Below are 14,115 nucleotides of genomic sequence, written 5' to 3'. Positions count from 1 at the left end.
CAATCCATTAAGTATAAACCCAAACACATTGGAATTTTAAGGGTTTTTTTTTTTTATGAGGATAGAATGGTTGGAGGAAATTTTTTCAAAACCACAAAATGTGTCCATGAATGTTGGAAAAGAATGGCCAATTACTGTAGATGAGATCCCCCTGGTGAGGCAGTACCACCCAGGAAGGCTGTGCAGACAACATGGAAAATCAAGACAGAAACCACAGCCCACAATCAAGCATTAACTCTTCAGAGAAAATATCACAACCAGTGAAGGTAGCCCTTTGAATTTCTTCTATATGAAGATGGGAGAAGCCAACTAAAATGCCTGGCCCTAAATCACCATGTCCCTGCTCTGTAAAGAATGCATGTGATGCCCTAGCTGGTTTTGCTCAGTGGATAGAGCATCAGCCTGCAGATCAAAAGGTCCAGGGCTCAATTCCAGTCAAGGGCACATACCTCAGTTACAGACTCCTTCTGGCCCAGGCCCTGGTCAGAGCTCATGCTGAAGGCAACCAATAGATGTGTTTCTCTCACATCAATGTTTCTCCCTGTCTTTCCCTCTCTCTTTTCCACTCTCCCTAAAAAGCAATGGAAAAATATCCGTGGGCAAGGATTAACAAAAAAAATAAAATAAACATAAAGAATGCATATTATCACTGAGACTCTACCAAGTTTCTGTTAATAAGAACATTTAACACATTTTGCTATATATTTATTTATTCCCTTTTCTTATCTCTGCTTATAGGGGTCAAGCAACCACCAAAGCCATCGAGTGCTGGTAGAAATGCATCCATGGACTCTACCCACTTCACAAAAAAACCAGGTAAGGGGTAGGATGCTGACTTCAGCCTTACTCAGCTCTGTGCTGGACTGTGGGCAGTAACTGCAGTATCATTTGTTGCAGCAAAAGCATCAGTATCCTCATGGCCTCTAGTGCAGTGGTTCTCAACCTTCTGGCCCTTTAAATACAGTTCCTCATGTTGTGACCCAACCATAACATTATTTTCGTTGCTACTTCATAACTGTAATGTTGCTACTGTTATGAATCGTAATGTAAATATCTGATATGCAGGATGGTCTTAGGCGACCCCTGTGAAAGGGTCGTTCGACCGCCAAAGGGGTTGCGACACACAGGTTGAGAACCACTGCTCTAGAGCATCAGAGCCTGCTAGCAGCACATGGGGGTTACTAGGAAAGCATTCAAGAATCTTAGGTTTGAGAGAATGAAAATGCTCTGTGTACAAATTAAACATTAATAAGAACCTCTAATGGGTACCAATTGAATAATTACTTTGTATAATGTTCTGAAGGGCCATAATGCACAAATGCGGGTGAGTCACTGTGGGTTCCAGTCTTCCTCATGTTCAAGTTTTGCTCTTGTGTAATTTATTACAGTATCCTTTTGCCTGAAATGATTTATGTTTCTAATTTACGACTATGCTCTATATTTGAGACCCAAATTATGTAGCTGGTGACTTGGAAACTCTTGGCATTGAATAAGAACTCTGTGCTTTTTGAAAGGATACTGTGAAACCTACTCTGGTGCATTAATGTTGGGGCTACAGATCTAAATTCTGTCAGCACTGCTCACTCCCCGCACACATGCACGCACATGCACATGTACTTTTTAGTCTCCTAAAAACTTAAAGACACAGGGCATTTTCCTGGATTGTCAGTTGTACATGAAGTTTAAAAAAATTATTTTTTTTTATTGATTTAAAGAGAGAGGGAGATAGAGATAGAAACATCAATGATGAGAGAGAATCATCAGTGGGCTGCCTCCTGCACACCCGCTACTGGGGATCAAGCCAGGCATGTGCCCTGATCAGGAATCGAACTGTGACTTCCTGGTTCAAGGTTCGATCACTAAGCCACACCGGGCTGTATATGAAGATTTTTAAACCAACATATATTATGCAAAGAAAGATATAACACAGACTTAAAAGAAAATTGGGTTACAGGAGACTGCTCCAGGCACCCCTAGCCTTACCAGCCTTAGTGCAAAGTAGACACCTTGTGCAATTTTTAAATGTTGCTTCTTCCCTCCATTCTTTAGGTAAACCACTTACAAAAATGTATCCTTCCTCTGGGCTGGCAGCTTTGTACCAGGGCTTGTGGGTGGATGAGCAGAGTGGGTGTTAAACTGTGGTTCCCACTTACACATCTCTGCTCAGCTGCCCTTGTGCGCTTCACGACCACTGACAATGACCCTGCTCTCTATGGGTTTATAGCTTCTGCCATCAAGGCTCCTTGGTTGTAATGATTTAAGTTCTGAAAGTGTTCGTTTCATTCTAATTACACTAGAGGCCTGGTGCACAAATTCATGCATGGGTGGGGTCCAGCAGGCCCACCCTGGGGCCGATCAGCCAGGCAGGCCAGAAGGAGTGGCCATGGGCGGTTGGCCAGCTGGCCCTGCCCCCTGGTCAAACTCCCGGTGGAGGGGGCAATTTGCATATTAGCCTTTTATTAGATAGGATAATGGAGTTTGGGGGTGAGGTGGATCACCCACTAACAGAAATGATACGCTTTAACAATTTAAAGCTAAAATGGTAAGAATTGTAGCCTCAAAATCAAAGGCAATTGCAGATAATGAAACTCAAAAACGCTATTGCTGAGACTATGTGGGAAACGAAAGGTGTTAAATTCTATACATTTATACAGCCTTTCAAGAGGCAGGTATACCTATACATGTTTATCTATAACTAGAGGATGTTTTCATATACTAATGTGCTTCTTCATTATTCCTGAATACATTACAATCATTACTTTAGAAAAATATCAGAAATTACTTAGCACTTTTCTATAGAATCTATGCCATTCAATTACTACGTATCAAATGTTATAATTTTTTAAAACCTGTGATTTTTATGGAGTGAATCCTTATGACAACTTTATCTGTAATATAATCTCTTAGTCATAATTCCAGGTACTCGCCGCCCATCCTTGCCACCTAGACCTACGCCCCCTCGAAGAAAACCATTGCCACCAAATAATGTCACTGGAAAGCCAGGAAGTGCAGGTATGTCAGTCATATGCATCCCTTCTCTCCCCATGACTTCAGTTGTACTAGCCAACCACAGCCCTCCTTGTATACTAGCCCAGGCAACGGACAAGCCCTTGGTGTGTGTGATGGTGCCTGGGTTGGCCCTAAAGACCAGACATAGCTTTGAGGACTCATATCCTGATTCTGGGTGGGTGGGTTGAAAGAAACCATCATTGAGCATCCCAGCCAATGTGTCTGCTTGGAGCCAAGACAGAAGCTGACTCAGGCCCTTCCAGGGATGGATTATTTGGGACAAGATGTTGAATGTTGCCAACCCACCAGGGGTAATAGAAAATGTGAGGCCCTGTCATCAGCTTATCATTCTATCTTCTGAAATGAAATCCCGCACATCTGTTGAAAGCTCCCCTGTCCATCAGCCTTTATCCTGGCTCCAGTATTAGGTAGCGGAGGAAAGATTAGGGACTAAAATATTAGCAGCTCTAGGCCGAGCAACAAGGCAGGGCTATAATTTAGAAGTCGAGCTGCCTCTCACCTCTATGCCTTCGCATCTGTTATCTCCTTCCCATGGAAGGGCCCCTCCTAGTCACCTGGGATGCTCACACTTCACTCTTTTCTTAAAGAAGAGCCTTTTCTATCTCCCCAAAGTAGTCTTAGCATTGCTCCTCTGTTCTACTTGTCCTTGATGCACACCTCTGTCAGAGCAAAGATCAAATTGGTTTATACCTGTTTGTTTACACACTTGTCTTCCCCTACTAGGCCAGGAGTTCTGTGGGAACAGAGTCCTTGGCACATTTTCTCTGAATTCCCAGAACCAAATCTGGTGTGTGGCACCCAGAGGATATTTGATAAGTTCTCACTGACTGAATAAATGGATGAAATTAAGAATTAGTGAAAATTGACCTGGTTCAGAGCAAAGCTTTACCTCATTTCTCTTTGACTGGACTTGCCAGCAAATCACAGCATGTTCCCCATCTTTCCTTCCTCTCTCCGCTATCTCTACTTCCTAAATATTTTCTAGGTGGAAGCAGGATAAAAATGTTAGACGGCTGTGAATGATGAAAGGGTGAGGGGTTTACATGAAGGGGAATAGATGTCACTCTTTTCCCGGGAAAAAAGTAGAGTGTGGTGATAGAGAAGCTTTTCTGATGTATCCCGTGCACAGTGGATTCCAGATCATTTTCCCATGAGCTGAAGGAGGGCTCAGCTCCTCCCGCACGTTTTTGGTGCCTTCCTGAGTCAAGGCCCAGAGGCATGGCTGCAGTGAGGACATCTGGTTCTCCTGTAACCTGGAGTCAAATTGGATGAGTCAGACTGAAAGTGATGCCTGAGTGTCCCCCACAGAAAACTTGGGAACCCACCTAAAGAAGAACCACAAACACATTCCATTTCTGAGATTAACTCTGGTTCCCCACCTCATCCCCCTCGTACTATCCACCTCTCACTCAAAGGAAATGGCTTCAGGGAGGAGCCAAACACAAGAAGAACAGTTGCACAATTTTGGCCTGATTACAGAAAGTGCATCCTGAATTCAGGAATCAGCAAAATGTTCTGGGTGCCTGCGAGCACCCTCTGAGGCTACCGTGTAGTTCCTTCACGTGTCCCCTACGTCCAGACCTGCCGAGGCCTCAGAGTCCCCCTCCCCTTGCCAAAGTAAAAGTGCGGGCTGCGTGCAACTTCTGTTGGTTTTTGCTCACCCTCTCTCTGTGGTCCGGTCCCACCATGACCAGGAGCATGAGTCTGCTAGGGTTGCTCCCGCAGCCCGTCTGAGGGACTCGCCCATGGTTTCATGCTGGGCCATGATGTTTGGGTCAGTGCTGTGCCCTTGACTCTTTGTTGTCTGAGAATGATCCCTTTTCCCAGGAGGACTGTAAAATCCAATCTAGCCCCCAACCTACCCTACTTAAACACCCAGACTGGACTAGACCTGGGGATGGATCTGGTTTGGGAGACCTATTAGTGTTTTTAGTGGAGGAGACACTGGATTATAGTGTTACTGTTCTGGCTACTGGCCAGAATCACAGATGTTACCTTCAAAATCATTGTCTTCTTCTTCAGCTGTCTCCCATGCCTGCCAGTTAACCTCCCAATCAGGCTATGCCATCGTCTTGACATCCCTCATGTCTAATTCCTTCCATCCAGCCTCACTGCTTCTGCTGCAGTTCACCTCGCCTGCCCCTGCCTACACAACTGCTTTTGTCTCCTCTCTTCTCTCTCTGCCACCAACCTTGCAGCCTAACTATTCATCCTCTTCTCATCTGATCTGGTTGTTTCCCTGTTGAAAGCCTTTCAGTGGTTCCTTGCTGCCTAAAAATAATGTGCAGATCCTGTTATATTGTAAATCCGAAGACGCCTTAATCAATAAGCCAAATTTATTTGGAGTCCTGTTCATTTTCACCAGCGCTTGCGGGCCCAGAGGAACTCTTGCTTCTCAAATTCTGGGGCCCAATATGGTGGAAGTCTTTTCAATTTATATGTTTTTCAGCTCTTTGTTTTCCAAATTTGGAATGAGACTTCCGGACCTTCTGAGAAAAGTTCTGTTTGCTGGGACAGGGCTGTGAGACCATATCTCAAGGTCTGGCCTGGCGCCAGCACTGACAACTCTGTCTGGGGCATATTTTATGGCCTCTCTGGAGTGGGGAGTAGCCTTATTTCCCCTATTATTTAAGCAAGCAAATGTTTACAGAAGCCCGAATAGCAGGGTTAAAATTTTGAACAGCTGTTTTTACCCAAGATGGTTACTATGCTTCAATCGGTGGAGCATGGCTCTTCAAGATCTGCCGCCACTGCCTCCACCCTTGGTTCTCACGGCTGCCAGCAGCACTGTGGGCTCTCACCCTTCAAATTGAAAATACCAAATGGTTACATGCTTCCTTGACTTGGTTCTTCTTGCAACCTCAGATTCAAATACAGCTGATCACTTCCCACTGATCACTTCTTTATTGTCACATCCTCTGTGAAGGCATTTTTACCTCCCGCCCCTCCTCCACAAAACCCTTCACCTTTCCGATAGATATTACTCTTCCTTCCTCTTGCCCTCTCGGTGACTTTAGCCCGTTCTTTCACAACGTCGGTAATGATTCAGTATATTTGGCTCACATGTCTCTCTTGATCAAGGATACAAGGTCTTTTCTCTCCAAGCCTGGCATATAGTGCCAAGCTACATGGTAAGTGCCAAATAAATATGTATTGAATAAATAAATTGGAAACTGGGCAGTGCTTTTCTAAAGCCTGACTGCTTTGGCTCTGCATTTCAGGCATCATTTCATCAGGCCTAGGAACTTCCCCACCACTAAGGGCAACACTCAGGCCTACTGGACCCACCTCAGAGAGAACAGAGAGAGACAAAAAGGAGCCAACAGCTCCCGCCTCAGGAGAAGATCTTGGTTAGTATGTCAGTCACTTCCTACTGGAGGCTTAGCTATACAATACCTCAAGGATTTCCAATTAGGGGGGAAAGAGTCTGAGCTCTGGATCATCTTCGTTACTTAATTTTATGATTAATATGACTCTTTTTAGTTTTAAAATATTACTTATTTTTAATGCTTTGGCATAGAATATGCTCCTTCCCTTCACAGACATAGAGGAAAGTACCTAATTTTTTTAGGAAAGTCTTCCTGAGAAGATATAGATTACCCAGTGCTTCTTACTAAATCACATCATTATAATTACATATGCCTTGTTTTATTAATAAGCATTAGCTACTTGGTTGTAATCTTTAAAGCTTCATTTATTAGACTGTAGAATGCCTAAAGCAGAACACAATTAAAGACCTTTTATTGCAGTTGATGTGAATAATAAAAAAATGAAAATCAAAGTTGTGAACAATTGACTAGGAGGCATGTGAAATATTTATAGTTTTTACTACTTTTGATTGTATCATGAAGCTTTATCTTTTGCCAAAATTGTTTATTATACTCCATTCTCAGGTGATATAACTGACTTTAGCTCAAGTCCAACAAGAGAAACTGATCCTCTTGGGAAGCCCAGATTCAAAGGTATGTCTGGCTTCAAATCTTAATTTTGACAAGGCTGTTCAGTAGGTGTAAAAGTCAGAAGTTGCTTTGCCACCCAACATCTTAGTGGCATACCATATAAGGATTTACTTCTCATATGTGTTCAAGTCAGCTTTATGATGATATTAACAAATGGGGGTCAGTTGATCTAGGATGTTCTAGGTTGGGTGTTTCTGCTGCGCCTCTTGTGGGTTGTCGATGGGCTTCTCCTCATCTGTTCATTCTAGGATGAAGGACCAACAGTGACCGAACAGTGACCCAAAAGAAGCCATTCTCAGGACTATACAAAGTCAAGAGAGGGGGAATCCAAATACACAATCACATTTTAAGCTCCTTCTTGTGTTATACTGCCAATATCTATTGGCAAAAGAAAGTCACATAGCAATGCTCAAATCAAGAATTGCGGAAGTATACTTCTTTCATGGACATAGAGAATATTTCTGAACAGTAATTTTATCTAACACAGGAGAGATGTAATATGATATAGCGCCCAGTATTTCCTTTTGTAATATTTTGTTCTGAAGTATATAACTTGATAAATTTTTATGTATGTATACCCCATGAAGACACCATCACAATCAAAATAATGAATACCACTTCCAAAAGTTTATAATCCCTCTCACTCCTCCTACCCAATCTATAGACCCTAGGTAACAGCAAATCTGCTATACTATAGGTTAGTATGCATTTTGTGGAATTTTATATCAATATCCGAACTCTTTTTTTTTATCTGGTTTCTTTCAATCAGCATAATTATTTATTCATGTTGCTGCTTTTATTAATATCCCTTTTTATTACTGCTTAGTATTATATTGTATCCTATATAATAAAACCCTAATATGCAAATTGACCAAATGGGGAATGACCAGTGGAACAAGCAATCACTATGATGCGCACTGACCCCCCGACACACACACACACAGACATACAAGAAGGAGGCGACCAGCGGTGGCAATTGGGGGGTGGGACGGGACAGCAAACGGTGCCAGGACGCCAGCCAAGATGCCAGCTGGGGCCCCCCGAATAGCCCTACCCACCAATTGCCCCACAGGTGGCCCTGGTCGCCGGCCAGGCCTAAGGACCCAACCCTATATATTGGGAACAGTCTCTTAGATTTAAAAATTAAAACCTGGCAAGGCTACTCTAACACTGAAAAAAACAGGGTGATGCAGTGATGATATGCATGGACTCTGGCTTGCACATTTTGTGCTTAGCCCTGATTCTGACACTTATAACTGTGTGACAAAGCCAGTTACTTAACTTTTCTCTGCTTCAGTTTTTCCACCCATAAGATGGGGAAAATGGTGCTACTACTTCAGAAGGATCATGTTATGTACTACTTTTTATAATCAGGGCAAAAAAATGTAGCTTCCCACATGACAGCAAGATACCTTTCACCTGTATGAAAAGTATGGTCACTGGTGCATGCAGCATCCTAGATTGCGAGAGAGATGTCCGACTGCTGGCTTAGGCCCAACATCCCCCGAGGGGTCCAGATTGCAAGAGGACACAGGCCGGGCTGAGGGACCCCTTCCCATGAACAAATTTAGTGCACCGGGCCTCTAGTAGACATATAATAATTTAATTAATCCTGTTCATGGCATTTGGGTTGTCTCTAATTTTTTTTATATTACCTTTAAAGCTGCTATGACCATTCATAAGTTTGTGTAGACATACGTTTTCATTTATTTTGGACAAATTCCTATAAGAGGAATGGCTAGATTATATGTACCTGTGTATTTAAAATTTTAAGAAACGGCCAAACAGTTTGCCAAGTAGTTGTATTATTTTACCCTCCTGTCAGCAGTATATGAAAGTTCCAGTTTCCCTAGGTCTTTGCCAACATTTGGTGTGGTCAGTCTTTCATTTCAGCCATTTTAATGGTGTATAGTAGTATCTGATGGGATTTCACTTTGCATACCCCTAATGACTAAGGATGACAAACATCTTTTCATGTCCTTATCTTCCATCTGCACATCTTTATTGGTGTGTCTGCTCAAAATGTCTGTCCATTTATTCTTATGGAATTGCTTATTTTATTAGCATTGAGTTTTGGGAATCTTTATATTTTCTGGGTAGGAGATATTTGTCTGATACATGCTTTGCAATATTTTCTCCCAACATGTGGCTTCTCTTTTAATTTTAATGAAGCTTGCTTTATAAATTTGTTTTTTTATAGATTGTATTTTTGGTATTATCTTTGAGAAATAATGAACTAATCAGAGGTCATAACGACCTCCTCTGTTCACTTCCAGTTTTCTAGTTTTACATTTAGGTTCTATGACCATATTGAATCAAATTTTGTATGTGACACAAGCTAATTTTCTTGCTTATGGATACCTAATTTTTCTGGCATCATTTGTTAGAAAAAGAACTATTCTTTCTCCACTGAATTTTATAGTATATTTGTCAAAAATCAATTGTATATACACTGAGTGGCCAGATTATTATGACCACTTGACATTTGTAAACAAATTAGCTATAATTTCATGCTGAAGTTGCTGGAGGGCCAGACCATTATAAATAGGGAAGCAGGTTGTTTACCACAACAGTAGAAGTGATTTTTTTCTGAAGATATGGGTAAACAATGTATTTAACAACTTTGAACGTGGGGTATATTTGAACGTGCATGGCCAGATTATTATGACCACCCCATCAGTACTTCATTGGGCCACCTTTTGCCTTCAATTCTGCGGTGATTCTTCTTGGCATTGACTCCACGAGATGTTGAAAGGTGATGCGAGGAATCTGACACCATGCCTGATGAATAGCACTGTCCAGTTCTATGAGATTTGATGGTTGTGGAACCAGCTGCCTGATGGCTCTTTTAACTTTGTCCCACAAATGCTCAATTGGATTGAGATCTGGTGATTGTGGGGGCCACCTAAGCAAGGTAAAGTCTCCCTCATGTTCTTGAAACCACTCCTGCACAATACGAGCACTGTGGCATGGCGCATTGTCTTGTTGGAAGAAGCCATCTCCATTGGGATACGCCATCAACATGATAGGATGAACTTGATCAGCAACCATACTTAGGTATATTGTGCTATTCAGACGTTGTTCCACATGAATTAAAGGGCCCAAATCATGCCAGGAAAACATGCCCCAAACCATAACACTGCCCCCACCAGCTTGAAGGGTTGTACTTATGCAGGTGGGGTGCATGCTTTCATGCTGTTTCCGCCAATTCTCACTCTGCCATCTGCATGATGCAACTGAAAACGTGATTCATTGGACCACATGACTTTTTTCCAATGCGCAACTGTCCAATCCTTGTGTTCCTATGCAAATTGGAGACGTTTTATCTTGGTAACTGCAGACAGCAAAGGTGTTCGAACAGGCCTTTGGCTTCCATATCCCATATGATGCAGTGTACAGCTAATTTGCCTACAAACGTCAGGTGATCATAATAATCTGGCCGCTCAGTGTATATATGGAACTATTTTGGAGTTCTCCATTTTATTCCAGTGATCTACTTACCTTTATACCAATTCCACAATGTCTGGATTCCTGTGGGTTTATAATAAGTGCTACAATCAGGTTGCATTTGTTCTCTAATGTTGTTCTTACTTTTCAAAGTAGTGCTGGTTATTCTGGGACCTTTGGGTTTCTATCTGATTTTAGAAACTGGCTGGTGTTATTCAGTGGTTACAGTGTCAGCCCAAGCACCAAAGATTATCGGGTTCCATTCCCAGTCGAGGGTATGTGCATGGGCTGCAGGTTCAAATCCCTAGCCCTGGTCAGTGCTCATGTAGAAGGCAACCAAACAATGTGTCTCTTTCCCATTGATCTTTTTCTTTCTCTCTCTTCCTCTCTCCATCTGTCTCCATCTCCCTTCCTCCCTTCCTCCCTTCCACTCTCTCTAAAAAAAGGCAATGGAAAAAATACCCTCTGGTGAGAATTCTTTTAAAAATAGCCTGCTTAAGTTTTTATTAGAATTGAGAAAAATTGACAGCTGTACAATATTTAACTCTTCCTGCCTATGAACATGGTATATTTCAATTATTTAGGTCTTCTTCAGTTTCTCTCACCAATGTTTTATAGTTTTCTTTTTTTAAAAAAAATATACTTTTACTTATCCCAGAGAGGGAGAGGGAGAGGGAGATAGAAACATCAATGATGAGAGATAATCATCAATCTGCTGCCTCCTATACATCCAACACTGGAGATTGAGCTCGCAACTTGGGCATGTGCCCTGACTAGGAATCAAACCCTGACTTTGTGGCTCATAGGTCAACACTAGACCACTGAGCCATGCCAGCCAACCTGTTTTATAGTTTTCAGTGTATAGAAAATCATAAAAGTATTTGTTTTTATTTCTAATATAGAAAAACACAGTTGATATTTGTGCAGTGATCTTGTATCCTGCAGCCTTGCAAAAACTCACTTAGTCGAGTTTTTGTAAATACATTGGATTTTTACACACAGAATCGTATTATCTGAGAGTAAAGTTTTACTTCTTCCTCTCCATCTTGGGTGACTTTTCTCTTGCCTTATTGTACAGGCTGAAGCCTCAGTAAAAATATTGAATAAAAATAGTGAGAATGGACATCTTTTTCTTGTTCCTAATCTTATGGGGAAAACATTCGGTCTCTCACCATTAGGTATCATGTTACCTGTAGATTTTTCATAGATGCCCTTTATTGGGTTGAGAACATTCCCTTCTATTCCTACTTTGGTGTGAAATTGATGTGGGTCTCTTTTATATCTTTCATGTCTTAACTTTTGGCCATATGGATTATCCTATACTAGGGGCCCAGTGCACAAAATTCGTACAAGAGTAGGCCTTCCTTCCCCCAGCTCAGCACCCAGGACCTGGGCTTCCCTCTAGAACCCAGGACCCAGCTTCCCTCTGGCACCCAGGACCTGGGCTTCCCTCGCAGCTCCGGCTTCGTCTGGAAGGACGTCCAGTCTTATTAGACTGACCAGCAGAACTATCAGTCGCTATGACACACACTGACCACCAGGGGGCAGATGGTCAATGCAGGAGCTGCCCTCAGGCCCCAGGCCAGCCAAGGCGGGTCTCCCCAATTGCCCCACCGGTCACCCTGCAGAGGGAGACAACCAGCGGTGGGGGGCAGGACCGGCAAGTTGGCAGCACCAGGACGACCAAGGTGAGTGCCAGTGGAGACCCACCAATTGCCCCGCCAGTGCTCCCACAGATTGGCCCTGACCGCTGGCCTGGCTAGGGACCTTACCCGTGTGTGAATTTTGTGCACAGAGCCTCTAGTAGTAGTAATAACTGCTTTATTGTTTTTGTCTAATGATTCTAATACCTATGCAAGTTCTAGGTTGGTTTTAAATGATTAATTTTTCTCCTCATTATGGGAAATATTTTCCTATTAATTTCATCTTGTTGGGTTCTGAATGTTTTTATATTTAAAACATTTTTTAATTTTGTTCTAGGTGCAGGCAAATTATTTGAAACCACTTGACCTTTTTGAGTCTAGCTTTTCATATTTATTAGGTGGAATCAGAATTGTGTTTAGCGTAGGGCTCATTATTGCCCACGACTGAGGCAAGACCTTTTGAGTATTCTTTCCCATGCCACATAAATTATGAGGTTTAAACCATGCTCGGGGGGGTTGGGGGGGAATTACTTTTGGATATTAGTACACACTAAACTATCTAGAAAAGTAAATTAACAAACATCCATATCATGTATCCTAGAGACAGGATTTTCACACTTCTGAACCATCCACATCACTGCTTCCATCTAGCTGCTCTTAATGTGAGACCAAATGTCCTCAAGCAATTATATTTATTAGTTCTCCTTCCCCCAACTTTACTCAAAATATGCTAAATGTCAGAGTCCTCTCTCTCTCTAGGGCCTCATGTGCGATATATTCAGAAGCCTGACAGCAGGCCCTGCTCCATCACCGACTCCATCAAACGGTTTCCCAAAGAGGAGCCCCCAGAGGGGAACGCCACCAGCCCGCCGCAGAACCCACCCTCCAACCTCACTGTGGTCACCGTGGAAGGATGCCCCTCATTTGTCATCTTGGACTGGGAAAAGCCACCCAATGACACTGTCACTGGTAAGAGCCTGGCATAGGACTGTTACTAATGTGCCGCAATGGGACTGAGGAGCCCTGAGTCAAACTATAGCTTGTGGGTCCTCGCTCAGGAGCAGCGAGTTCTAGCAGAGTTCTGCTGTCCCTGTGGCACATTCCTGATGAAAGTGTCATGTGATGGGGAGAGATCATCTTTGTCCCGGTTATGGGCTCCCTGTTCATCATCCTTAGCCGATCTAAGTTGCATCCTTTCATCTCCTCTTAGAATGTTTTCATAATGGGGAGATATATCTAGATTTTCATTACCCAGAAAATTACAGATAATATATGAGAAGTTGCCACTGCTGATAATATTTAAATCAGTTTTCCTTTCACCAACCCAGTTTCTAGATGAACCTAGAACTTCCAAGTAGGCTAAAATGTTATTTCAATCATTTTAGGGTACATGTTTTAAAAATTCTATTCCTGGTCAATTTTCTGCTTATTTCCTGAAATTTTTATTCTGCTATCCACCCACCCATTTCCTTTTAAAATTACTGTGAAAATTAAAAATCCTGAGTCATTCTTTGAACTTGTTAGATGGGAATTTAATTCTCCATAATGAACAGAATAATCCAACTAGAGAGGAAGGGGAAAGATCAACGACCTAAATCAGTTTGAGAATACAGCCTGAGTATGCAAGATTCCTGCTGCCCATGTCCCTGTTCGGGCGCCTGGAGCGGGTGGCAGGCCGCGGAGGAGCCCACTAAGAAGCTGTCAGCAGGAGTAGAGATCCCTACACAGAGGGGGTGGGGAGTGCAAATTTCAGGCTCTGCCAAAAAAGTTTTCTACGAATAAAGAAGAAAACAGCAGGTATATCTCCTCAGACAAACTGTCTGGGAAACTCCAGTGTAAGCAGCCTGTCTTTACTTAGCTGGCTTTTTTAAAAACCATATTTTGTAAATTTTCTTTCTCATGTAAAGCTTACCTTTGTATTGAGAGCAAACCAGTCACTGCTGGTGGCTCCTGGGGACTTGCCTAGTCCTGCTTCTTTACTTGGGACTGTGCCCATAGGTGCTAAGTCAGTATCTAAATCAGCATCAAAAAATCAA

The 14,115-nt window shown here is 42.5% G+C and overlaps 1 protein-coding gene across 1 annotated transcript in view; it reads left to right on the top strand.

The window, feature by feature from the left end:
• ABI3BP (ABI family member 3 binding protein) overlaps positions 1–14,115 on the top strand; it is a gene marked incomplete at its 5' end in the record, with an annotated part of 259,565 nt that overhangs the window by 215,506 nt on the left and 29,944 nt on the right. Inside the window, 5 exons of the mRNA XM_081086424.1 lie at positions 739–816; positions 2,908–3,012; positions 6,252–6,380; positions 6,924–6,992; positions 12,839–13,048. Coding sequence (XP_080942550.1) covers positions 739–816; positions 2,908–3,012; positions 6,252–6,380; positions 6,924–6,992; positions 12,839–13,048 — 591 coding nt within the window. The remainder of the gene's footprint in view (positions 1–738; positions 817–2,907; positions 3,013–6,251; positions 6,381–6,923; positions 6,993–12,838; positions 13,049–14,115) is intronic.

Source organism: Myotis nattereri, assembly GCF_964212035.1.
Source record: "Myotis nattereri genome assembly, chromosome: 3".
Lineage (NCBI taxonomy): Eukaryota > Metazoa > Chordata > Mammalia > Chiroptera > Vespertilionidae > Myotis > Myotis nattereri.
Note: the sequence above shows the minus strand (reverse complement) of the source record. Positions and strands in the feature narration are given on the sequence as shown.